At 42.0% G+C, this 26,128-nt stretch overlaps 1 protein-coding gene across 4 annotated transcripts in view; it reads left to right on the top strand.

Annotated features, from left to right (window-relative positions):
• Positions 1-327: 327 nt before the first annotated feature.
• FYCO1 (FYVE and coiled-coil domain containing 1) overlaps positions 328-26,128 on the top strand; it is a 53,757-nt gene continuing 27,956 nt past the window's right edge. Inside the window, exons 1-12 of one of the 4 annotated variants that reach the window (XM_009280258.2) lie at positions 328-549; positions 9,354-9,458; positions 10,983-11,089; positions 12,203-12,328; positions 16,296-16,402; positions 17,280-17,423; positions 18,192-18,285; positions 18,701-21,331; positions 22,385-22,477; positions 23,518-23,636; positions 25,229-25,396; positions 25,827-25,976. In XM_009280258.2, the coding sequence (XP_009278533.1) occupies positions 9,404-9,458; positions 10,983-11,089; positions 12,203-12,328; positions 16,296-16,402; positions 17,280-17,423; positions 18,192-18,285; positions 18,701-21,331; positions 22,385-22,477; positions 23,518-23,636; positions 25,229-25,396; positions 25,827-25,976 (3,794 nt within the window). In that variant the 5' untranslated portion in view covers positions 328-549; positions 9,354-9,403. Of the gene's footprint in view, positions 550-8,964; positions 9,237-9,273; positions 9,459-10,982; positions 11,090-12,202; positions 12,329-16,295; positions 16,403-17,279; positions 17,424-18,191; positions 18,286-18,700; positions 21,332-22,384; positions 22,478-23,517; positions 23,637-25,228; positions 25,397-25,826; positions 25,977-26,128 lie in introns of those variants that run through there. The other 3 variants (XM_009280242.2, XM_009280249.2, XM_009280234.2) reach the window with 3 other exon arrangements.

The raw sequence follows: 26,128 nt of genomic DNA, 5'->3' as shown, positions 1-26,128 counted from the left end.
CTCTCCACCAGCTCCCCGTCCCTCAGGGCCAGCGCCTAGGCAGACGGTAGCCAGCATCCAGGCCCAGTCGCCTTAGGTGTCATCGTTTCCACCTAGTGAGTGATGATTTTAGGCCGACATAAACACTGCCCTTTGTTTTCTCCCCTGTCATCCACCCCTGAACAAACCCTCCGAGTCCTCCCCACTGGTCACGGCAGCTGCTGGAGGAGCAGAGTTATCCGGGGCCCTGCTAGAAACCAAATACCCGCCTATGTCCATGCCCTCACCCGTAATAAAGTGCTGATAGGCAAATATTTGCCACGGCCCTAATCCCACTTGGCCTTGTGTCGGCAAATCTCCGGCAGACGGACAGGGAGAGTTTTGCTGGCATGCGGGGCGGCTGGGTCTGTCTCCAGAGCAGATGCTGGGTTTGCAGCCGGTCCTCCTCCAGCTTATGTTGATCCCGGTAATCCAGAGGGAGCAAGGAAAAAAACAAAAGTGAGGCTTTAACGAAATGGTCGTCCGACGCCTTTGGGCTCTGGATTCTCCTCGGGCAGAGGTCCTGCGGTGGTGAGTTGGGCTGTGGAGGGGCTGTGCTGTGTTTTGGAGGCTGGTAAATTTGTTGCTGCTGCAGCTGCCTGTTTAGGAGCTCAGGGCCCTGGTGTTTTCTGCCCGGGTCATTGCACCCAGTCTCCTGCTGATTTTTGCCTGTCCAAGGGTTTACTTTGCGTGTGGAGTTGGTCAGCTGTAGGTGTCATGTTCTGGGTTCAGCCTCTCACTTGAAACTGAGTTACTTTTCAAGTGTAAACAAAGAGGGAGGAGTACCAGGCCTTTGCCTCTTTATGCTGAAGAGTGAAAGTGGGTGTTTGATTTTCTCCAGCTCTGACTTCATGCACCCATGGAGGCAGGCTGGGATTAAACTTTCAGGGTACAACATGGACACTGTCTTGTCAGCAACATGTCGACATGTTCTCTGTTGGTGTTTTTCTTATTTTTGGTTCTGAGATGATGTTGCAGGACATGCAGCAGAGGAGATAAACTGCCTTGCAGTAGTGCGTTTTATGTTTTCCAGATATTATTGTGCACAAGGCAATTTCCTGAAGTCTTCTAATGATCCTCATGGGAGTGCTTGAATTTAAAAAATGTTCCAGATGTTCCAAACAGTGTTTCCAAACACTCACATTTAGAAGACTGCAGTGCAGTTAAAAAGTTGTATCTAAGATACTATGGTGGAAAACAAATGACAGCCAATTTTGCTCTTCTTGTTGTAATACATATATTTGACAGCATTTGTTGTGAACATGGTTTCACTACTTCTGAAGAGCCAGTTAGCTAGCTAGTTATGGAGCCTGATTTTGATGTATAAAGGAGCCTCTTATGTACACCATCTGATAACAGTGAAAGGGTGTATTGTATTTGCAGTCCCTCTGTCCGCTGCTAGAGGGTTACATAAAAGGAATAGGAATTCGTACTAACATCCTGGAGGCCAGCGTCCTCTAAGACTTGGTCGGTGGGGGATCAAGACCTAAAGGAACAACTAGGGAGAGAAAACTATTCAAAATGTAAAGAAAAGTATGTGTAAAATTGCAGAAATTATCTGGTGGACTCAAGGAAAAGTAGTGCTGAAAATTGTTTTTAACTCAGATTGTTATTGTTTTTCTCAGTTGATCACATTTAAAAATTAACAATTGCCTATTTGTCAAATAAACACTGAACCCTTCTGGTATTCTTTAGATGTTGAGGTTATTAAACTGAAGGGAACTGTAAAAGCCCTAAGTGTTTTTATTGTTACCCATTATTATTTTTATTTATTTATATTACTATGTTTTTATTTCTGTTTAGTTTTGCCAATGCAAGGAAACTTTTTAGCAGCTTGTATCTAATCTAGTTCATATTTTCATTTAGTAATTCCAGTTTGTCCAGGGAGTGGTGGTTGTTTGTGTCCAAAATTTCTATAATAGTAGTAATTTTAAATACTTTGCCCAAATGTATTCAGAAGAAGGCTTTACTGTTTGTAACGCTGGTAGAAGGAGCAGAACCTTTTATGTAGAGCATCTCAATCTCAGTGCTTGGAATAGCGCTGGGAAACTGTTGCTGCACAGGGCCTTGAGTCATACACCCTTCCCTTTTATTTAATATTTTTGTCCATCACGGTATTCTGTGGGTGCTGATGGTATAATGATCTCAGCAAAGATATTTGTAAACAGTTAACCCCTGAGTGTGTCCACCATGACATTTAATTTACTGCTGGGGAGGAGGATGAGCACAGGAAAGGTCTTGCTACTGCTGCAAGCCAACTTAGGTTTTGAAAGTGAACAGATTGGATCAGGGTATCCCTGAATAACTGGGCTCACACCAAGCCTGCATCGTCTGTAAACCTGTCTGTTCCCAACTGGCTCAGCGGTGGCTGTCTCATACAGGCTTCTCTTCCAAAGGCTTTTAAATCTTTGGGGTTTGTAACTCTGAAATTTCCCCTTCCCCCCAAATGGTGACCTTCACTGGAAAACCCATGAGAAAAGAGGGAGAGAGGAAATACTCCATACTTCCTGCTACAGAGGAAAGAAGACAAGAATTTTTGCTGTTGGTTCTGGGGTAGCATGATTCACTCAGTGGCCTGTCAGTTTGGGTTATCTCAGCGTGGTTTTTGCTTAATGTGCTTGCCTCGCCTCCTATTTGATCTACATGTGCATGGCCAAAACCTGTAATTTTCAGTGTTGCTTGTGGCTAGTTCACTGGGAACTACATATAGGCCAGGAGTTGCCCTAGGGAGCTACCGCAGCTGTTGGATGGATGGAGGACAGATGGAGTGCTACAGATGGGCAAGTCTCAACACTCACCTGCCAAACTTCCCAAAACCATTAGTTGGAGGCAGCCTTTTCAAGTACTTCTGAAACCTCGGCTTGGATGGACAGTGCGGAACGGTAGATATAGAGGTAAAAAATCCTGCTAAGGAAAGCCCCCATTCAGAGTTAGGATGTTGCTTTTAACTATCCCAAAGTCTCAGAGGTGGCTGAGATGCTTTAGTCAGGCCGAGCTTGCTGAGGAAGTTAACAAGGCTCAGAGACCAACTTTGGAGACCTGAAAAACATGAGATTTTTTGAAGACTCCAAGCTTGTACAATGAGCGAGTTGAGTGTCATGAATCACCAACGCTCCTTTGCAGCTGGAAGTCCTCTAGTGTTTCTATTTCTGTAGGTATTTATATGGTGCTCCTCAGAGTAGCATCTGAGCGTCAGGTGCCTGGCTTGAAGAACGTGTAAGAGATTTAAATAGTTGGGTGAGTTATGGAGAGGAAGAGCAGGTTTTATGGCAGGAAGGGTACATAGGGACATGGGGAGAATGGCTTGGAAGAATCAGAGTGTGAAGGGGAAAAAAACCTTTTCACTTTTGAATGAAACCTGTGTTTTCAACTCACCATACAGGCATTGAGGCAGCAGGGGTACCTTTCCCTAGGGCGAGTGAAATAGGGTGGGAGCAGCTGAGGAGAAGCAAGTCTTCGGGAGACTTATGGTTAGGTTAATTTGTAGATGTTAGTAAACACAGTGTAGCATTCCTGACATGGGGTGATGTCTGGCGTGTCCGAAGGAAAAAGGGCAGATGAGTTTGTTAAAAGTGATACTAGTGCAATTCCTGTTATCTGAAGAGCGCTCTTCTCCTTGTGAACTGACTGCTTCCTCAAACAGGCAACTTCTCTCATCGTGAGACAGGGCTGAGACAGGGTTGTCTTTGTGAGATACGCACAAGCTAATCCCTGTGTTGTTGTTTGCGGAAAGTGGTCATTTAAGTTCATGTTGTTCAACAGTTATTGATGTGAGGAATATCAGAGACAAAGCACTGTATTCTCCAAATCAGGAAACTGTGTCCCTGGTCTAACGCATCTGTCCTGTTCGACAAAGTTCAGTGTAACGTTTTAAAGGGGTTTAAGTCAGGTCTTAGAGTGGAGCTCCAATTTGGTAGGTGCGGCATTAAAAAAAGTTGTTAGGGTTGCCAGCTTTCCCCACTCAGGGTTAAAAATTAACTCTATCTCATGGAGTTCTTATCATGCCACTTGTATACTCATATCTGTTGCTTAGTTTTGGTCTTTTTCTAAGAACAGTTTGCAAATACAAGGAATAGGGGGGGGATGCAGGCCAGTTGTCCATAGAATAGGGAAGTTTGCACAAAGATTATACAAAATGTTACTGATTCTTTTGTGTCAGTCTCTCCTGCCAGGTTAGGGGTACAGCAGTATTTTGTGAATGTCATTAGTTTGTGTTCTTTTGCTGTAAAATGCAAATATCCCTAGAGCGCAAGGGCCTCCCCACAAAAGGGCTTTACTGTAAGGAGTCCCTAACTATAAACATACTACTTTTCTGCCAGGTATTTGCAAAATATGTGAATGTTTTTATGCACTTCATCTAGTTACTCTCTTCTGCTATGCTATGATACTCTGTGAATTTGTTTTTCTGGACACATATTGTCTGCAAGATGTGTTTTATTACTAAATGTTTATACACCCGAACACTTCAAAACAAGGTTTATGTGTATGATCGTGTGGGAAATCCAGCATAAGTTTGCAGCGTGGTCTCCTATTTGAAGTACTAAAAAAAAAAAAAAAGTATTCCTCCAAAAACATATTTTTGTAATTGAAATGTGAAGGTTTGTTGTAGAAAACAAAGGGGGAAGATTAATTTAGCAAGGAAATTTCACTTCTCGGAATGGAACCAAGCTTCAAAACTCCAAATGGAAACCTTAGCTGACATTCAGGCTGTGCCTGCCTTTAGTTCTTAATCATCCTATTTAATGTAGTCCAGTATGTGTTTTTATCAGTCACATATCTTTATATGCAGTGTTAAAGCACAAAAGGTTGAGTTGCCCAGTAAAAGCATGTGTGTGTGCATGACAGAAGAGTCGCGCTGTCTTTTTTGCAGTTCACCTCAGACCCTTATTTGCAGCAAACAGTTCTTTAACTTTATGGATGTGCAGCTTTATGTACCTGCATGGTACAAAATGAGAAAAGCTGGCAGCATAGCTACAGTAAATTCCACTGGGACTGTACGTTTCCTGCAACAACAAAGTATGAAGTACTTTTTCCAGACAATTACTGGAATGAAATTATTTAACTAAATCAGTGGTGGTATGGTCCTGAGAGATAGAGACTTCCTTTTCCCAGTACTTCCTTCATCTTTGCCATGAGGTTTGCATTCAGTGTTCTTTTGTCAGTGTGTCTTGTAGCCAACTGTATGACCAGGTAGGTTGTTTTCTCCACACACTTTCCAAAAGTGTGCCTTGCAGTTATCGGTCAGTATCTGCTTTTATGGGACAAATTATGTTCACATTACACAAGGGAATAACACAATTAAAATAGTTGTGACTGATGAACGTAGGATTTGGCTCAGTATCCTCACTTGACTGTTTTGTTTCATATAGAGTGTTAGAACAGGTATAGACTTGTGGGCACCAAATAATTAAAGGTCTTGTGATACCAGTGGGGGCCATGTGATAAAGTGCCTTTGTTTGGAATGGCTAGACCAGAGTAGTTATGTTAACGTGAAATATTTCTGTAGGCAGTAGAAAGTAGTGGACCTTGGCTTCCAATGAATTTGTCTTGCAGCTATGATTTACTTTTTAACTGAATTACACCAAGTCTGTAGTGTGAGCTCTGCTCTTAGTGTACGCTGAAAATGCACTTGGGTGGGGAGTGGATTCTCTGATATCAGGCTATAACAGAGGTCTCACTGCAGCCTTTTTATCAATGAAGAGAAACTCTGCTCATGGACTTCATCCCAGCTTCCTGTTCTGATTGCACATGGAGGAGTGTAATATTTTGAAGACCTTTACCTTCTGTCAAGGTTGGCCTAAATTGACCAATGAATTAAAAAAAAAAAAGTAGCTGCTGGAGATGCAGACATACCTACAGTAACACGAAGAGAAATTTTATGAAATCAGATTAAAAGTAGGTCATTGTAGCTACCCCACTAACCAATTTAATTACAGTCATTAAATTCCGTTTACTGTTTTGTATGTATCTCACTCCCCTTCGGGTAAATCTTTTCTTTTTCTGTAAGTGAGCTGTTTCCTTTCTGCTTCTTTCTTTAATCTCCAGGATATCCTTCTCTGTAAAGAAGATTGTCACCCCCACACTAGTACTTATGCCAGCAGGAAAGGGAACAGCCACCTTCAGACAGACATCAGCAGGCACGGCCCGAGAGTGCGAGGAGGGACTGATGGCATGCCCTGTCTTGCCTCCTCTGCTGTACTCTGTGCCAGGTCCTTAGTGTAGCTGCACTGATGTCATTGAAGCTCTGCAGTTTTGTGCAAGTTAATGCCGTCGGCCTTAGTCAAATGCTATTATATAAGAGGTAACGATGCATCACCTAAAAAGCTTTTTGACCCACAGCAGGTCACTCGTGCCTGACACATGTATCATGCTGTTTTCACATAGCAAATATTTACAGGCATACATAATAGGATAGGAAATGCTGGAGGAACAGGGTTGTGCTCTAAAGAATTCTGAGCAAAATGTTCTGTGATCAGGAAGGACTACATCAGGTGTTTACAGAAGATCTTCCTATTTTGAAACCTTGGGAAACCAGTTAAGGTACATTGTCAGCTTTCTTTGCCACAGGAAGTGAGAGCTCTGCACGTTTCTGTGGGATGGACAGTGTTTTCTAAGAACACCTCTGGAAGGACCACGGAGGGGAGAAGTACCTTTCTCCACGTTTTGCAGAGGAGAAGGCAGGTAGAAAAAGTTTCAGCACATTCTCCTTGTGCAGTAGCCCAGGTTGAAAGATCCCCTTCACCTCTGGGAAAAGAGGGGAATAAATGCATGTCTCATGGGTGTGAGCTGATGCAAGGAAGGGGGAAACTGTGAGACCTTGCACCCTGTAGTGAGGAAAGGGGTGATTAGGAGGAGATGAAGAAGAGGAGTAGGCTGTGCAGCTACATGCCTCCAGCTGAGTTGTGGTCTCTGTTCAGGGCTCCCACATTCTGCGTAGGAGATCCTGGCAGGGATAAAGATGCATGTCTTGGGCTGCTTTGGCACAACAGGATCAACCCATTGGGAACACGCTGCCTTCCCTTGCGCTGTGCCGCTGAACTGTTGTGCACGCAGTGGTCATTCATCTGTGACTTCTGGGCAAACGCACTAACTTACATAGTGCTAGTGGGGCTGGGGCAGCTCTAAACCTGCTTAATCCCCCCCAGTAAATCTCTGTTTGGGCAGTCTGCCAGGAACTAGCACTTGACGAGGTCCCATGCTGTGCCTGTCTGCCGTAGGATGCCCATGTCCTGCTCCTCACTGGCTGTTGCAAAATAAGGGCTCAACTCCAAACTGCCATCTCTTCCAGGCTCTCTGTACGTGCCTGCAGTTGGCCTGGTCGCTGTTTTCCTGGCATGCCTCTTGCATATCTTGGTGTCTCTGGAGCCTTGAACTAGAGCTTGTTCTGGCCTTTGGGAAGGATGGGCAGGATCCCCTTGTTGGTCCTTGCTCTTTTCCCCCCGTTGTGTGAGGAAGAGCATTTGGTTTGGCCACACATTTTGGCTTGCCATTGCCCACATTACACAGTCTTCTCACTTATGCTCCTTTCTGTAACAGTTGCCAAACTGAACAGATATGGCTGATATTACTGTGGGTGCTTAGAAAAGGAAACATTGACTCACTGGGTTTGTTATTCTTGCTTTTCTCCTTTGGTACCCAAACTCCGCAAGTTGCCACGAAGTGTGGTGCTTTATATGATCACTCCGTAGAATCAAGATAGGAATCTTGGGATGGTAATATTGTTGATCTAGGGTAAAAAATCATGTTTGGCACCACAAAAGGTTGGCTGGTCTATGCTGTGCTGGCCTTCTCTCCCTGAAGCAGCACAGTTGTAGTGGGGATTTTGCAGGCCAAGGCCCTTCCCCAGACAGCACATGGTTCATGCGACAGTTGTGTCATAATGTAACGACTGCCATCAAAATATGGAAATGGAAACTAGCAGGTAACAAAACACGGGTATTAAGAGAAACACACTAGTAAGCCTAGTTTCAGCCTTTTCTTTATGTTTACCACGTTTCTGTCTCTCTGGCTTTGTTAAGGTTTGCTTCGTTTTGAAAAGAAAAGAATAAGGGATCACGTCAGGACCATTTCCAAACAATACCTCGGTACATAGGGTAGAAGGATGGTCCATTTGATTCATTCAGACACCTACTTCAGCCATGCCAATTTAGTTATTTTGGGAGTGAAAGAAAAAGAGAAAGGAGATACAATCATTTGACCTAATCACATTTGTATTTCAAAAGTTTGTAAGATTTTAATTGCAACTTAATTTCATTGTAGTTGAGCTTGAATGATAACAAAAGCACAGAAGTGTAACAGCAAATTTTCTAAAGATTCAGTACTTTGGGTGTTGTGCTTGCTTGAAAATTTGGCTGTACCATTGCAGGCAGAATTCTGAACAACTTTTGAACAGGATGCTTAGTAAGTTCCCTATGCAGTTTCTATGTGGCTTTTTTTGAATGATTGTTCCCAGGTTAGTGTTTGAAAGTTTGGGTCCCCAGGCATGGTTGTTTTAGTAAAGTGTTTGAGGCTTTTAATTAATTTTAATTCATTAATTTTAATTAAGGAAAGATTTTCTGTGAGTGCTAGGTATAACTCACTTGTCATTGTTCTAGGCAAGGGATGTGGTGCAAGGTATATTTATCCAGCCAGGGATGCTGTAACAGAGCTTAAAATAGAGTGGTGTCCTCTTACATGTGTTGGGAACAGTGGGTTCTGAGGAGGGGATGAGAGATGTTTCTTGTGCTAAAACCAGTCTCCAATACTAAACCTTTTAGTAGCTTTTACGAGTTAAAAATATGCTCCAATGCCAGAGAATCAAACATGCATCATTTTTTGACGACTTGGCCTGTGCCTAGTCTGTGTCTTGAAAGTCTCCCTGAAATGGAAAAGTCGTCGTATCTTTTTACTCTGCAGCCTATAGGGAAGATCTGGCAGAGGGTTTTGGGAGGGAAAGTCCCGTGTCATCAGAACCTCCCTCAGGGTCACAAGATGAATTGCATGAAATGCCAGCCTGAGCTGGGCTGTACGACTAACTGTGTTGTAACTTCAGCAAGAGAAAATTGCTCTCTGAGGTTTGCTTAGTAGTTTTGAAAGATATAACTGAAGAAATAACTGAAATGGAAAGTGAAATCTAGAAGGAAATATAAAGGAAGTTCCTGGAAAAGAGTTGGCTTTATAGGAATTCATTACTAAACAGGATCTAAAATGCTAAAGCACCTCTCTTCTGCCCATTTGAGGTGGTAAAGACTTTAATTTTATTTTTGACTTTTACAGAATTGCAGATGTCACAGAGAAGAATAATCTTCGTCAGCCCAGTTGTCATCAAGGATATGAACTCTGCTATTTTTATCTAGATGGATGAAGCGGTTAACAGCCCAGAAGGGGAGCTCCTTTGGTTTTCAAGATGGCAGCAACTAGTGGCGAAAGCCAGCTGCAGCGGATTATCAGAGACTTGCAAGGTACAGTGCCATGCTGACGGAGTCATTCTGTCGGCTGGACTGCGTCCTCCATGTTTTAGATAACAGAGAGTAGGAGTTGTGTTTTCAGTTGCGTAACACTTCTGTGCAGCAATTGTAGCAACATACTTCAAGGTGTGTGATGTGCTCAATAGAGATGTGGCTGATCTTTTTGTGAGAGATATGCTGTGCCTTCTACAGGATTCTAAATTCTTAAATCCTCCAAATTTAAACATACAAGATGGGAAATAAATTTTACAATTAAAAAATAGTGTCTGTAGGGTGTGCAGCGTGAGCTAGGACTTTGTTGGCATGAATGGAGCTATGCTGTTACAAGACTAAATGTGAGATAAGAATGTCTGATTTTTAGACCCTCCCTTGATGGGAAGCTGGTGTGGAGTTGCTGCTGATGTAGGAAGGGAAAAAAACAGAAGGCCAAACCAAACTGGGAGTGGAGACCTAGAGGAAGAGTGCTGGAGAATTCGATCTGCTGTTCCTGCTGCAGTGGAACATGCTTTCTGTGCACCTGACTTGTCCTCCACTAGCAGTAGCCAACCTAATTTTCTACAGCTCTGTTGCAGGCAAAATTGGCAGCAGATTCATAACGGTTTTCCTGCTCTGTCTCTGTCCTAATCAGCTGCCTATACCAAGATCCAGATATTTTTCCTTTTAATTTTTATTAAATATAAGGTATGATATGCACCAAAGCTGGGAATCTAGATCTTCCTGTAACATAAAAAGGAGATCTACGTGCCTGCTAACAAGAAGAGATTTTAATTTGCAAAGGGGATTGAGTGGGACTAGGAGCTAAGGCTCACTCAGGCACCTGAAAGAAGCACAAAACCAAGTGGAAAGGAAGCTCAAAATCAGTAATTTCTGATGCTGAGGTGTACACCCTTTTGGGGCCAGAGTGTCCAGGGAGACAGCAGAGTTTGCTTTGACTTGAGATTTCCTCACCCGCTACAGGTGTAGGTTTTAGGGAAGAGGAGTTGCTGTATGCTTATTTTTATGTGAATTTTTTTTCCCATTTGTGTTTTGTAACCAGCACAAGCTGAACCTTCCTGAATAAAGCATGGAGAAGATAAATGTGCTGACTGAACGACTGTTCTCGTGTTACTGATCCCCTTTAGCAGATTACATGCTTTGTCCTTTCTAATCAGAATTCTGTTTGTCCTGTGGCAATACCTTAATGTGCACATGAGACAGCAAAAAGTTATTTCTCTTTCCTTTGCTGAAGAACCAGTTAGCAATTGTCTGTTACCAGTTTTTGCTAAGTGTCAGAAGGAGGTTTTGCTCTTTTTAAGAAGTAGTCAGTATACATAACTTGAGGTCAATTTTTTTTATAGGTGGTGTTAAATTGCAAGCATATCAATAAGCTTTTTGCACTGTTGTTAAGACAGTTGGACTGAAATAAACTGAATACACATGCATAATGTCCAGGCAGAAAACCCATCTATTTAGTTGTTTATGGATTCAGTGCTATATATCTCTTGCATTAGTTAACCATTTTGGTGTCTTGTTTTAAAGATGCTGTGACTGAATTAAGTAAAGAATTTAAAGAAGGAGGGGAACCGATCACAGATGACAGTGTCAACTTGCAAAAATTCTCCTACAAGCTTGAGTACCTTCTACAGGTAAAGAGTGATGTGTGTCATTTGTAATCCACCATCAAAGCTAGGCCTGGTTTTCTCTTATTGCCTCTTCAGTAGGTGGGGTTTAACTCAAATAATCATAAATATCCAGTTGAGTCTCTTTTTTTTTTTCATTAAGTGGACTGAAATGTGTGCTGCTTATTCTACTTATTTCAAGTGAAAGTAAATAAATGTAATGAAAAGGCAGTGCTGGCAGTTTGATTGAAGAATGTAAGGCATTTTTCTATTGATCTGAAAGACTTGAGCTTGATTTTAAAGATATATCCTGCTAAATTATCTTGGAAAAACTGTGGTAATGAAATCTTGACAACATTTTAATGCAAAATAAATACTAGTAAGCTGTTCATGGTGCAAATATAGTGGTGTGAGTAATTTACAGGTTTTTTAGCAATTTCACTTCGGAAATTCGATTTTTATTGTATGGAAAGCTTAATGCAAAAGGTTGATTTTTAATCTGGAATGCTGCTTTTTGGCCATCCTCAAAATTTAAGTAAAAGGGGACACTGCTGGGCAAACTGAAATTCAGTTTGCATAGTCTTGTGTCTACACATACTGTAATCATATCACTGATCGCACCAAAGACATGCTAATCTAGCCTTAATCTAGGCAAGGGAGTTTTAATTTGGTTGCAGAGGCTTCAGCAGAAGCTGAAGAATCCTTTGGGATTTAAATGGTCCAAGCTGCAGTTTATACCCTCGCTGCATTGCTGCTCTGAACGTGATTTAGCTAGAGCAGGTTTTTCTGGTACGTACTTGTGTGCTATTGCCACACTTGATTGCAGGTCTCTAGCAACTGGTTGTTAGTTCCTTGCTCTTGAACAGCTGCTGAATCTGCTGCAAGTCTTTGTTTCAGCAGTTTTGAATAGATGTCTGTATTTTAACTAGACCCAGAACATGATTATCTGTTACAGTCTGTAAAGTAGCTTTTGTAACTGCTGGATTGCATCAGTGCAGTACAATGTCCCTTTCCTTTGCTAAAACTAAGAGGAGTCATGAAAGCACATGTTGCTGGGAGGGGAACAGAATTCCAAGTAGCTGTATGTAAGTATATTTATATTTAAGTTTTGCTCATTGCTTTTCATTTTCCTTGTTTAAGTTTGACCAGAAAGAAAAAAACACATTGCTGGGGAACAGAAAGGACTACTGGGATTATTTCTGCGACTGTCTGGCAAAAGTCAAAGGAGCTAATGATGGAATCCGCTTTGTCAAGTCTATTACAGAAGTAAGTATATCAGTTAAGCATCATAATATGTGGTTTATGTTTTGGTATGTCTTTTCAGAGAGCAGTAGAAACCAAAAGAAAATACACTGCTTTTAACATACAGCAAAAAAAAGTTGGGAATTTTTAATTTTAATTCTCATGTAAAGTATAAAAATGCAAGGTTACTCTTTTTACTAGGGCACTAAATTATGTAGGATTAGATAGCCAGACTCTTACTTACTTTGAAGACCACTTACACACACCAGCTTTTTGTCTCTGGTTGTGCCCTGCCTTTTCATAAACTTAGTGGCATTTTCTCTAAAAAGGAATGAAAAATTAAGTCAAGGGTAGAGCCTGCCATCTTTAGCACAGCTTAAGGCAGGACTTGCTCTAAGAGTAAGAGGAAAGATTCACCATGTTTGACATTTCTTAAGACTTCTTCAACTGGTCAGCAGAGTTGAGGAGGACTGACTGAGAGCAGCGTTTCATCTTCTGTCTCAACTTTGTTCCTCCATGTCAAATAGCATGATGTAATGGCTCAGGATGGTTGTCATTATTCCCTCGGGTAAGCTGTCATGAACAGGACAAAAAGCTTTATTTTTATTAGATATATTAATAAAAGCTTAATCTTGTAACAGCCATGTTATGTCTTCAGCTCAATGAGTGGGTGTAGTAAGTGCTGTGAGAAGCTTTCTGTGCTGATCCTGTCTGAGTCTTTAGAATCATTTGAAGAACTTCCCTTGTGGGTAAGAGGCGGTGGTGTGGTGGTGCTGGCCAGCATTGTCCTGATGCTCAGTTTTGTTATCTGTAGCAGTGCTAATGTAATGGCTCAGGATGGTTGTCATTATTCCCTCGGGTAAGCTGTCATGAACAGGACAAAAAGCTTTATTTTTATTAGATATATTAATAAAAGCTTAATCTTGTAACAGCCATGTTATGTCTTCAGCTCAATGAGTGGGTGTAGTAAGTGCTGTGAGAAGCTTTCTGTGCTGATCCTGTCTGAGTCTTTAGAATCATTTGAAGAACTTCCCCTGTGGGTAAAAGAGGCGGTGGTGTGGTGGTGCTGGCCAGCATTGTCCTGATGCTCAGTTTTGTTATCTGTGAGCAGTGCTAACTTGTATTAGCAAGTTACTGTTTAGAGCAGATTTCCCTGTTCTCTTAACAATTCCTCCACAGCAGCTCTAGATATGTTGTCTTGAGCCATCTGAAAGAGAGCCATGATACTCTAGCAGAGGCAGGCTCTGTGTTCTCTACCTCACTTTCTTCTCTCAGCAACTTAGGCAATATTGAATTTTGCTGTTCCGAGGTAAGCAAGCCAAGGAGGGGCTACTGTTTGTTTTATCTCTGGGAAGGGCAACAGGGGAGAGCCATGGAAATTGGGTTTGACTTTCCCATTACTTCCAGGAGGACTGGAGAAGGACAGTGCCTGCTGCTGCAGGAAAGATCCTCTGACTGTAGCTACTGGCCCCTAAATTCTCAGCAGTAGTAGCCGATTTGATTTCTCTGCAAAGGTGACTGTGCTGTAGTCTTCAACAATCTGTTGCCTGTGGTATCACCTACATATTACCACATGTAAAGGCTTCTCTGCTTTTTCCTCCTTCTTCAGTACCTCTGGCTGTTTAATGGTTAGCATGGTATCAGAAATTATTGTTTGGAAGAAGGACATTTTCTATTTCAATTTCTGTGCAGCCATAGAAATTAGCTTGTGGAAGACCTCCTTTAACTTTATTAGCTTGTGGTTTAGGAATATGAACTCTAAAAAAAATCAGTCAACTGTTTCAGATAACTGAGCTGGCATACTCAGGTCCAGAAATGAAGTGACAGATTCAACACCAAACATGTTGGTTATTCCCCTTCATTACAGGTGAAAATCAGCAGCCAATTTTTGAACCTGGCTGGATAGAACATAAAGGTTTCCAGATGTCATTTATTTGCTCACTGAACAGTACTTGTTGACTTTCAAAGATGGAAGTGAACAAGGAGGAAAGAATAATGGAAGTTACTTTTTAAGAATGGTCAAACATTTAACAACATAATGCCTCCTCTTCTGCTTTGCCTGCACCACTTCTAATATTAGGGTGCATGATATGCTAGAGAGGTGGAGCAAGGAAGCAAATAGGAATACCCTGGAAACTGCCCAGCTGTTAATTAAACAGAGCGCCTTGTCGTTGATAGCATTAGGTGAGCAGTGAGTTCTGGTCGTTTCCCTTTCAAAAGCTGATTACACTGAATACACATCTTTCCAAATCTTTACAGCCACACATTGCACACCCTACAGTGCTACAGCCATACATTGCACCTTAGCTACAGTGTTTGCAGTCAGTGTGGAAACACTGACAATACCAGGACACTGCCAGCCTCCCTGAATTCTGGCAGGGCTCTAGGAGGAGATGGCATGATTTTACTTCCTAGTCAAATAGTCTTTGGCTACTTGTAGCTGTATATATGTAAATATTTTCCTCTACTTCTCTGTTCTAGTATCTTTGTGCTTAAAAAAGGCATTGTGGTTTAAATTGGTAAACCAATGGGAGTAGTTATAGGATTAGTTCAGTGGCTTCCAGTGGTTTTTTTGACTGCTCTTAAGATACTTGCTAAATATGCCTAGTTACAAAAAACACTTGTAAGCTTCTGTGCACAGGGCAGGAATGGCATCTCCATGAAGAAATATTCAGACATCTACAGGGTGAATGAGGGTGAAAACCAGTTGGGAAATTAAATTTGCTGTTTCTGGGGTACTTAGCCTTTGGGGACTATGTTATTTCACACTTTGTGTCCTATAGAATTCAAACCAAAAAGCAGTAAAAGGTGTTGCTTCCTTTGGTCCACATTTCATCATTCCATTTATAAGGAACATTTTTGTATATAGTGGATTGCTGAGATAAACGAGGAACCTGTGTCTTACTTGACCGCAGAAGCCTAGTCACAGCAAAACCAAGGAAACTGAGAGTTAAGGTATTGCTCTCACTTCACCACAGTGGAATACTGATCAGAAGGAGAGAAAGCTTGTGTGGCCTTTGAGCCTTCTTTCACACTAACTTTTCAAGCAAAATTTACAGTAACCTACTAACTTGAGCCTCAGCCCCTCTAATATTTTCCTTGGCCTCCATTTTTAAATCATTAATATAATTGGTTTGTTAGTTGGATGAGCAGTTTGGTTAGGATCATGGCTGACTGGCGAGAAATTCTTTTCATCACTTTTGTTTTCCATTCCTAAATTGATTACTGATTTTGATGGAAAGGAGAAATGAAACACTACTGTTTATTGTTTCATTATTTTGCAGGACAACAAATAGCTCAGATGTAAAAGACAAAACAAAACATCAATTCCCCAAGTCAGTAGCTATAACAGAATTTAGTGCTGAGTTTTGTGATCCCCCTTATGTTGATTTATCAGCTGTCTTCATAAAAAGATCCATTAATTTCAGTCATGCAGCTGCTCTTGGTCTGAAGTAACAATTAGATTTTTATCAACTTAATGGCTAAGTATTAAGAAAGGCTTTTTGCATCGTCTGGGGTTAGTGTGTCTGTGGGGATGTATATTTGTATATGTGTACATCTTTGTTCTATGACTGGATCTGCCCTAAAGCTCTTCCAGCTGTGGCCAGACACATCTTAAGTAACCTAAGCAGTCACTTCTGGCTTTGCTGGGCACATTGAGATTTTGCCTTATATTGGGAATTGCCCTTAGCATAGTCTGTGCTCATGTACTCAGTATATTAGATGATTCATTGGTCCTGTGATGCCTTTTGTATTATTATAAAGTGGACAACACCCAGCTGTAGACACAAATTCGTCATTCAAAAAAGATTCCACCCAATGACAGTGTTGGGAGAAGGTGTCTCTCAGTGGCAGTTCTTAACTGCTTCTTTTACAAATAGTGGCTTATTGTGGGGTTTTTTGTTTCAGTATGTAGACTGTTCTGGCCATGTCTCTACATGATTACAAATGATATTTAGAATTTTCTTTTCTTGTGGTTTCTCCTTTCCAGCTACGAACATCTCTTGGAAAAGGAAGAGCATTTCTTCGTTACTCCCTGGTTCACCAAAGGCTAGCAGACACCTTGCAGCAATGTTTTATGAACACCAAGGTGACCAGGTGAATAGCAAAGTACCTTGTTAACTACTGGGTGTTTGCTCAGTGTGATCAAGCAACATCACCTAGTAGCTACTGAAAGAAATTGAAACCCTTCCAAATGGTTGGCTTAGAGAGCTGGTTATAGGATAGGAAGGATAATAGACCTTTTGGCCTGGATCACTGGTTCATATCTATCTTAGGCTGGTAAAGGTTGAAAGTTGTTACAGCTGAATGTGTATGGAGTGGGTGGTACTGATGCTTCTATATGTCAGTTTCAAAGGTGACATTTTTATAAGCATTGAAGATCCTGGGTTTGATCCTCTGTGCTGTACATCATAAGGGAGGATTAATTTGGATGTGTTGCGCAAAGCCCCAGAAAGCATTTGCGTGTATCTCTGGATTGTCACACAGAGGAACAGCTTGCCCCTGGCCAAGGAACACTGAAGATAGTTTGTAGTTGGTTGGAGGGGCACTGGTAGGGCTTTTAGAAAAAGCCAACTATTTGCACAGTGTATTTAACTCTGGTTGCTACTTTCTGTCCCTAATTTTTGATGTATTAAGTGTGTGCTGTGGGTATTTACTGTGTGATTATCCAGTGTATAGCAAATATTTTGTCTTGCCGGTGTTTTGCCCAAGCACTAGAGCAAAAAGTATTTTGTGCAGAGGCTCCTTTAAAGATATTTCTGTGGAATTCATTGAAGCTGTTTGATTTCATTCACATCAAAGGGATGGGATGTTGGTTGGTGGGTCTGGTTGTTTTCAGTTTGCGTGTAGAATAGCGTATCATAATTTTTCTGGGGTGGAGTGAATAATGATGATGTGGGGGTTTTTTGCAAGTGAAACTGCTGCTTCTTTTTTACTTATGACTGAGTATTACTTAATTTATTTTGTTTTCAAGTGACTGGTACTATGCTAGAAGTCCATTTCTGAATTCCAAAATGAGTTCTGACATTGTGGGTCAACTCTATGAGCTCACTGACGTTCAGTTTGACTTGGCATCAAGAGGCTATGATTTAGATGCTGCTTGGCCAGCATTTGCCAGGTAAGATAGAAACACTTCGTCATTTTGTATTAACAGGGCCATAAAATACCTGCCTGCTACAGAATCTGTAAAAGCTTCTGTTTCTGAAGGTAGGAATACTTGTGTTAGAGCAGGCATACACTTTCTCCATGTGATTAGTCTATGACCGGATTGGCCTTTTTTTCCTTCAGTAAACTGTGTACTAGAGATCAGAGGTGATGCTCTGTAATGGAGTACTTCCAGTAACTGCAGTTTAGGCCCAAATCCCAAGCTATTCTCATCTTCACAGGCACAAGAAGAAATGTTCTTAGCTCCTTCTGTCTTAAGAGCTGAGATGTGTAGTGACTGAATAGCCAAGCAGTGTGCTTCACTTGCGGCGATGGTAGAGATGACAATATGTGGTCACCACTGCCTGATCCCACCTCAAAGCAGGGAATAACAAAAACTACTAGGTCTGATCCAGATCCATTTGGATCAATGGGATTTTTCTAGGGTTGCATGCTGCCATCATCTGGTTGAGCTGCCACCACACAGCAATACAATTTCTTAGAGCAAAGCTGCATTGGTTCTTGTGGATGTGGGAAGTCATGGCTACCAACCCCATAATCTTTTCTAGGTGCCTTTGATATCCCTATTTTGTTTTCCATCAACTTCAGTGGTTGTTGACCCAGACACCAGGTGCAGTTATGTTGTAGTTACAACTAGATAAATCTTACACGTAAGAGTAGAAAGACATGTATGTATGTGCTTAGAATTCTCTTATATATTGTTTCTCTGTGTGATCAACAGGAGGACACTGTCCTCGCTTGGATCTTCAGCATATTTATGGAAGCCCCCAAGTCGCAGTTCCAGCATGAGCAGTTTAGTGAGCAATTATTTGCAGGTAAGCAAATTACAAATAAATGTTTATGTGGCATGGTAGATCTTTAATTAATGGCATAGTTCCAGAGAGCTTCATAGTTTTATGGTCATTGTGACTCTTATAATGGTAAACTACAAAAAGAGTTCTTAATTAAAAGTAAAGGGAATTGTCCAGTAGCTGATTCAACCAAACATGCAAATCTTGTAGAGGAAAAAAAAAATCTATTCAGAAGACTGCTTGCAGATAGGTATGTTTTCATTTATCTTTTGTGAAAAAAAGCCCCATTTCCTATAAGTTGATATCTTGTAGTGCTGTGAACTCAACACACAATGTCACTGTGCTTTAAGAACCTGAACTTGCTCTCATTTGAGCACACCATTTAAATGCAAGTTTAATACTTCTTAAACTTTCTGTTTTTCCCCTTCTGTTCATTTAGGCCCAAGAGTTTCCCTCCAGCCCAGATGCAAATAGCTCACTAAATGTTGAACACCTTGAGGGCTTTGAAGAGATGCGTGTAGAACTTGACCAGGCTGAGCTGAGGCAGAGGGAACTTCAAGATCGTATTCACCAGCTAGAAATGGAAAACCAGGAGCTCCAGGCAGCTGTCAGCCTTCAGAAAGAACAAGTACAGGTAGAAAAGGAGAAGAGCAATAACTATGGTGAGGAGAACTCCCGGCTGACAAAGATGATCACAGAGTTACAGAAGCAGTGTGAGGTCTCACACTCCACTCAGAGCACCGTTCATGACCTGCAGAAGTGCCTGCAGTCACTGGAACTGAATGCAGTGGAGCAGCAGAAGGAGTATTCAACAAAGCTGGAGCAGCTGGTGACCAGCAAGGAAGACTGCACCTCAAAACTGCAGATGCTGAATCAGGAGCTGGAGGCCTCTAGGGCTTTGGTTGCTATGAAGGATCTTTGCATCGATGAGCTCAAAGCCAAGCTGAGTTCCACAGAACACAAGAACGTCAACCTCCTTTCAAAAGTTGATGCTGCCTTGGAGGAAAAGGGACAGCAAGCCACAGCCCACTGTGACTCTGCCCTACAGATACAAGCACTGTTAGAGAAGCTTCAGGACACAGAAAAGGAAAAGGCAGATATGCAAAGACTCAGTGATGAACATGCATCTCAGCTGAAAGCAGCAAGGGAAGAGCTGCAGCTGAAAGAAGAGGCACAGAAGGAACTGGAATCCAGATACAGTCGCCTCACTGCTGACTCCAAAGAAGAGAGTGAAAAGCTGCTTGGGAGCCTGGAAACCATGGCAAAGGAAATGGATGCACTTCAGAAGGCCCTGACCCTGAAAGGAAAGGAGATGGCTGAGCTCCAGACCCAGGTAATGGGGTCGCTGGCTCAGGTGGGGTCACTGGAAAAAATTCTTGAGGAAGCAAGGAAAGAAAAAGAGAAACTTGAGGAGGAGTATGGTAGGAGGGAAGGAGCACTAAAACAGGAAGCCCAGTTGCAAGCCGAGCAACTTGAACTACAGGAGGGTCGCTTAACAAAGGTGAGTCAGACTGTGTGTAGCCTTGAGAAGCAAAACCGGAAACTCTTGTCTGAGAAGGAGCATCTCAGCCAGAAAGTCAAGGAGCTGGAGGAGCAGATGGAGCAGCAAAACTCTGCAGTGAGTGAAATGGGTGAGGAGAGCAGGAAGCTGAAAGCAGAGAATGCAAATTTGCAGCAGTCCAAGAAGAAGATGGAAGGGAAGCTGAAAAATTTGGAAGCTTCTAAAGCTTCCCTGGAAGCTGAGGTAGCCAGGCTGAGAGCCTCTGAGAAACAGCTTCAGAGTGAGATAGATGATGCCCTGGTGTCAGTTGATGAAAAAGAAAAGAAGCTCCGGGGCGAGAACAAACAGCTGGATGAAGACTTGCAGAATGCCAGGATGCAAAGCCAAATTCTGGAGGAGAGATTAGAGGCTCTGCACTCAGACTATGAAGAACTAAAGCAAAGAGAAGAGACCACCGAGGAGTCTTATGCCTCACTTGAAGGACAGCTTAAGAGTGCCAAACAGCATAGTTTACAAATGGAAAAAAGCTTAGGCACCTTGAAGGAAAGCAAAGAGTGTCTCCAGTCACAGCTCACAGAGAAGGAAGTAGAACTGCAAGGCATGGAGAGCCAGTGTGAGCAGCTAAGAGCAGAAGCTGAAAGACATAGGAAGAAAGCAGAGACTCTTGAGGTAGAAAAGCTCAATGTTGAGAAGACATGCCTTCATCAGACAAAGCTTATCGAATCCCTCACATCAGAAAAGGAATCAGTGGAAAAACACCAACTACAACAGGTGGCTTCTCTGGAGAAGGAGGCAAAAGAGCTGGCCTCCAGACTGACCGTGAGTGAAGAGCAGTTGGAAGTCAACCGAGGTGAAGTGTCTAGGCTGCAAGCAGAAGTCCTCGACCTGCGAGTCAAGCTTCAGCAGACCACAGATGAGAGAGAGCAGATGAGAGGTGAGCTGGCAATCACAGAGACTGTCTTGGGTGAGCAGAAGGCGCTTGTCCAGCAGCTGAAAGAGCAAAGTGAGTCACTCAACAGAAACCATGTGCAAGAACTGGTGCAATGTAAAGAAAGAGAAGAAGTGCTGAAAAAAGAGCAGGAGACAGCAGCCCATCAAAAAGCTGAGCTGGAAAATAATTTGCTGAACCTGAAGGAAGAGCTATCCAAAGTTAAGCGGTACTTGGAAGTTGCTAGAATGGAAAACGAAGAAAACAAAGATCTCCTCCACAGGACCAACACGGATATGGCTGAACTTGGTATTCAGATTTGTGCCTTGACCTCTGAAAAGGTGGATGCAGAAAAGCAGTTAGCCCAGGCCACAGAAAGGCTCAAAGAACTGGAAGAACAGGCAGCAGAGCAACAGGAGAAGCTGAAGCTTGACATTTCTAATCTCAGACAGGAGAACAAGAGCCTGCAAGAGAAATTAGAGGAGGCTCAAATATGTGCCGCAGCTGTCCCAACTCTGCAATTGCAGCTGGAGACAGTAAAGAAACAGGCACAGAGTTTCCAAGAGACCAGCCAAGAAGAGCTGTCTGCAACAAAATTTCAAATGAGCACAGAGATTCTAAATTATCAGACAAAATTCAAGGTAAATTAATGTGATTATTATAGCTGAGGGAGCTGTGCAGGATTTCCCCTGCTTTACCATCTGCTGCAGCAATTACTGTGTGAAATCCTAAGGTTTGTGTTGGTCAGACTCTGAGACTAGCATGCATCTAGCCTTAGCCTGGGAATCTGAAAATGTCTCTACACTCATGGCCTAGGCCTATTTGAGATAAAATAACTCTTTAGAGTTTTTTGGAGATGTATAGTGTGGCCATCCGAGCACAGTGGAGAGGCCACGTGATATGGAAAAGCCAGCTGGTCATGGGTGGTGATTTCTTATGTTGGCACTGAAGGTGGTGTCTTCTGTAACTATTTCCTCTGGTCACAGCTGTGATTTTTTTCTTTTTTGGTAGGAACATTGCAAGACCTGTTCCCTATACCCATAACACTACTTCTCCTTAAAACTGATTTTGATGAAAGCAAACTTAGACTGAGACCAGATATTTTTGCAGTTAATTCCCTCGTGTATTTTTGCTTTCAACTGCTCAAGGTAGCAGCTGAGAAGATCAAAGTTTTGCTTCCAGAAAAATGTGAGTCAGCCCTGTAAATGTGAAACAGCACACCTAAAGGCTGAAGATTTTGTTGTGATTGTTCTGCCATTCTGAGATAATGTCTAAGACTGGCAGTTGATCAGAGGCTTATGCCATTGGTGGTATCCAGAAATCCCACGAGTTTGAGAAAATAGTATACATTCATTTATGTTTTTTTTTCATAAATGCTTCTTAAACCTCAGTATGATTTGGGCTATCTCACTCTTTTGAGCCAAAGCAATTCACAGGCTGGGCCTTCTTTCTGTTGAGAACTGTAATAGCCCATAGCAAGTAACAGTAAAACACAGCTTGTCTACCACCACAGAGGGGAGTTCCCTTGAATCCATGAGCTGGGTGTCTCTAGCTGTCTTTCACGAGCCTGACAGTGGTGCTGCATTTATCCCATACATGGCAGTAAGAGCACTCGTGATTCACAATTGGGAATTTTGTAGATGAAGGGGTGGCCGCTAGAGGAATGCTAACTCCTGGCTCAATCTCTCTGCTAGGCTGTCAGTGAAGAGTGTGGGAAAGTAAGAGAGCAACTTGAGGAGCAGAAGCGACAACAGCATGCTGCAGAGGAAGAGATTGCAGAGTTACAAGTAGGTGCTCAGTCTGATTAAAAGACAGAGGTATGTGTGTCAGCAGGCATTAGTGTTATAATTGAGAAGGCAGGCAGCATTTCTGATGACTGGCTGTGAGTCTGAGAATGCCCTTGAATAAATACAGGTGCTGCAGACAAAATACTTGGCAGCCGAAAGTTAGTGACTGAAACAGATTATGAAAAGCACAACAGCACTTAGGATTTGTCCTGCTTTGAAAGCTAGTCAGGTTTTATCTAAGACCTGGTTATGTGTACACTTCTTAAATGGGGGTGCAGGTTTAAAAGGTGTCTGTCTTAGGCCCTGCATGCCCACTGCACACAGCCACAAGTGTGGATCCAACTGTTTGCAAGCTGCAAGGGGCACTAAATCAGAGAATAAATCTGGCTGAGAAATAACCCAGCTTGAAAAAAATAGGATTTTTGCAATGCATTTATCAAACAGTTGAGTTAGGAGGGTCGTACTGAGGTGTAAGGAATCCAGAAAGAAGAAAGTTAAGGTTATTGAACCTGGCCCTGCCTGCTAGCAGAAATACGTACACCTTTAGATGCAGTTAGGTATGTTCCCTGAGGACTCTGAGTTTGGCAAACTTCTCTGGAGAGGCTAGCGGTGAAAGAAGTTTTTGTTTCCATTGTCCTTCATGTTCCATATAGCTTTAATAAACAACATTTTCCTCATTTTTAATTTTTTTTTTCTTTTGAAACTTTTAGGTGGTGAAAAAACTTTTAGGGCATATTCTTTTGCCATTATCTTTGAGAGATTTTCCTTGATAAGGAGGCAAAAGCTCAACTGATCTGGACTAGTAAGAATTACAGGCTTAATACTGTCTTACTTTAGAGTCTATCCCTTATTCAGTGTGACAGAAGTAATCAATCACTAGTACACAACTAATTAGTGTCTCCGTATACAATAATATCTTAATTGGTGTTTTGGCTTTAACTGATTCTTTTAAAGCATTGTTTAGGTGTCTTGGTAATTGTCCAATGCTTGGTAAAGTGTTGTTTTTATATGTAAGGAAATACAGTAATTTATTTCACTAGGCTGCAAACACGAGTTTGTCTAGAAAGCTGGATGAAGCAAGAGAGCAGCTGTCTGAATCAGAATCTGTTCGGCTGCAGAAGGAAGAGGAGGTGACGTCTCTGAGAGAACTCTTGGAAAGGTGGGAGTTTGGGTTCTTTACGCAAGCCATTAATTGTAAGCCAAGCAAGGGGCCAATAACCAAAGCATATTGAAAATTGCTGTGGTTTATGAAGTAGCATATGCCACGGGGTTTATATAGGGCAAATAGTGCATGGGCGCTGATGGGGAGTATCAGATTGACACTTCAGATGAGAAACATGTAAACTACACAGCACACATGAAAGCAAGGTTTAGGTTTTATTGTATTGTTAATTTAGCTGATGACATAAATTCATTGTATGTCTTCCTTTATGAAACTGCAAGACATTTTATAACCTCCTTTTACCTTATAGGTTAGTCACAAAATTAAAACACCAATATTGGCTCTTTTTTTTTTCCATAAGGAATGGAAAATTTCTGCTTTTTGACAGTTTGTTTTTTCTTTCCTGTCCATGAATTTTCAGGGAATCAGTAAGAATTATTTGAATGGGACCACATCCTGCATGTCTTTGTCAGGTTTCTTATCAGTTTTAAATATCTAACACAGGCTATGTTTCTAAGGTCTGTAATGTGGCCTGTGTGGTGCAGATTATCTGGCAGTCCGAAATAGATCTTCATGAGGCATGGGCTCACACAGAGTCTAATGGGTTAACCAAAGCCTATTTATTTTTACATTTTTGTGCTGGTATTATCTGTCTTTGTGGGAAGACTGATGATTCTTGATCTATGCTGAAGGTTGTCAGCACAAAATCTAACTCATCAAAATATTTGAATTTAGCTGAATGGGCTGAGTGAGTTCAGATCAGCTCAGCTCTTCGTGTTGTGTTGCTGTAGCATTTTTGATCCATTGCTAGGACTCACAGTACTGAAATTACTATATCGTCAAGCCAAGACTTACATTCTTGGAAGCTTCCTGGGGACACTTCTTTCCACTGACTGTGCAGTGAACTGAGGTGGCTTAACCTGGAAGTGTCTTAACACTTTCAGGGAGGTGTCCCTCCCTGGAAGTTCAAGGCCAGGCTGGACAGGGCTTTGAGCAACCTGATCCATTGGAAGGTGTCCCTGCCCATGACAGGGGGGTTGGAACTAGATGATCTTTAAGGTCCCTTCCAACCCAAACCATTCTATGATTTTGTGATTCTATGAACCTTTAGTTTTTTAATTGCATCTGTGTTAGAAGAATATAGTGAGAAACTGGTTTGCTTCCCTTTTGTGAACATGAAGGCTATGGAGGAGTATGTGTTAAATGGCACTTTTGTGGGCAACCTGCAAATGCTGGGTAACCTGCGGCTACAGGACTTTCCCCACTTAGCTCAGTTTGCAGCTGCTGCTGATCTTAGCTTCCAAGGACACTAATTTTATTCCCATTGTGGTAGCCATAAGCTTTGCTATAAGCAGGGCATCCAAGAAATTGCTGATTGCTGACAGTATTCACCAGATAACAGATTTGTGTGCACTTTCAGTGATACAGAACACTGGAGGGATTTTGGCTAGCTATAAAAAATATGCACGCTGAGAACAATTTCACTGAAACTATCTGTTTATCAGGGTGGAGGACCCCTTTCTTCCATGGGGAAGACTTGAATGCACGTGAGCTAAAAATGATTCTTAATTGCCTTTCTACTTGAACAGGATCCAAAAAGAAGCTGATGAAGCAAAAGAGAAGGTCCTGGATTACAGTGAGAAGCTCAGCAAGGTGGCAGCTGACAAAGATAGCAGCGACCAGAAGTTATTTGCTGAGCTGGATGACCTGACGAGAACAAAACAGTTCCTTGAAGAACGTTTGATAGAACTTATCAGGTTGGCATCAAAATAAACAGCAAGCAGAAATTAAAATCCTAGCTTAGGATATTAAAAGGTACTGCCTAGGTGGTTCAGTCTTGTATTCCTGAATTGAAGATACATGTAATGGCCAAGTTCATCAGCAGTTGAAATTTTAGATTTCCGTAATGCAGTCAAAAATATAACACCCAATATTATCTCCTCCTTAATTTGCTGTCTGTTTTGCAAAAATACGTAGTTCTCTGCATGGCATGTATTTTTCTCCCCCCTTCCCAAAAGCTTTGGTAGGTTTCTTGATCTATCTTTATTCCTGAAAGCTCCTCAGAAGTTACAGCGGAGCAATTTTTGCTGTGAAGCTTTCACCAGCATTCAGATTGAGGTTGGTTAACAGTAAACCAGCACTGATAATTTCTATGTGTTTTTCTTTCTTTTCACTGTGTCCCTGCAGAGATAAGGATGCTTTGTGGCAAAAATCAGATGCTCTGGAGTTCCAGCAGAAGCTTAGTGCAGAGCAAAGGTGGCAGGGGGACACAGAGGTTAATCATTGTCTGGACTGCCAGAGAGAGTTCTCATGGATGGTGCGCCGACACCACTGCAGGTCAGTTTGTTGAACTCTATTACGCTGTTCAAAAGCAAAATTGAGTATGATTGTTTACATGGATGAAATACTTCTTAATGTTCACAATTCATTGGTGTCATGGTTTAACCCCAGCTGCAGCTAAGCACCACACAGCCGCTCACTCACTCCCC

Source organism: Aptenodytes forsteri, unplaced genomic scaffold (genome assembly GCF_000699145.1).
Source record: "Aptenodytes forsteri isolate BGI_AS27 unplaced genomic scaffold, ASM69914v1 Scaffold523, whole genome shotgun sequence".
NCBI lineage: Eukaryota > Metazoa > Chordata > Aves > Sphenisciformes > Spheniscidae > Aptenodytes > Aptenodytes forsteri.
This window is presented reverse-complemented; position numbering and strand designations above follow the sequence as displayed.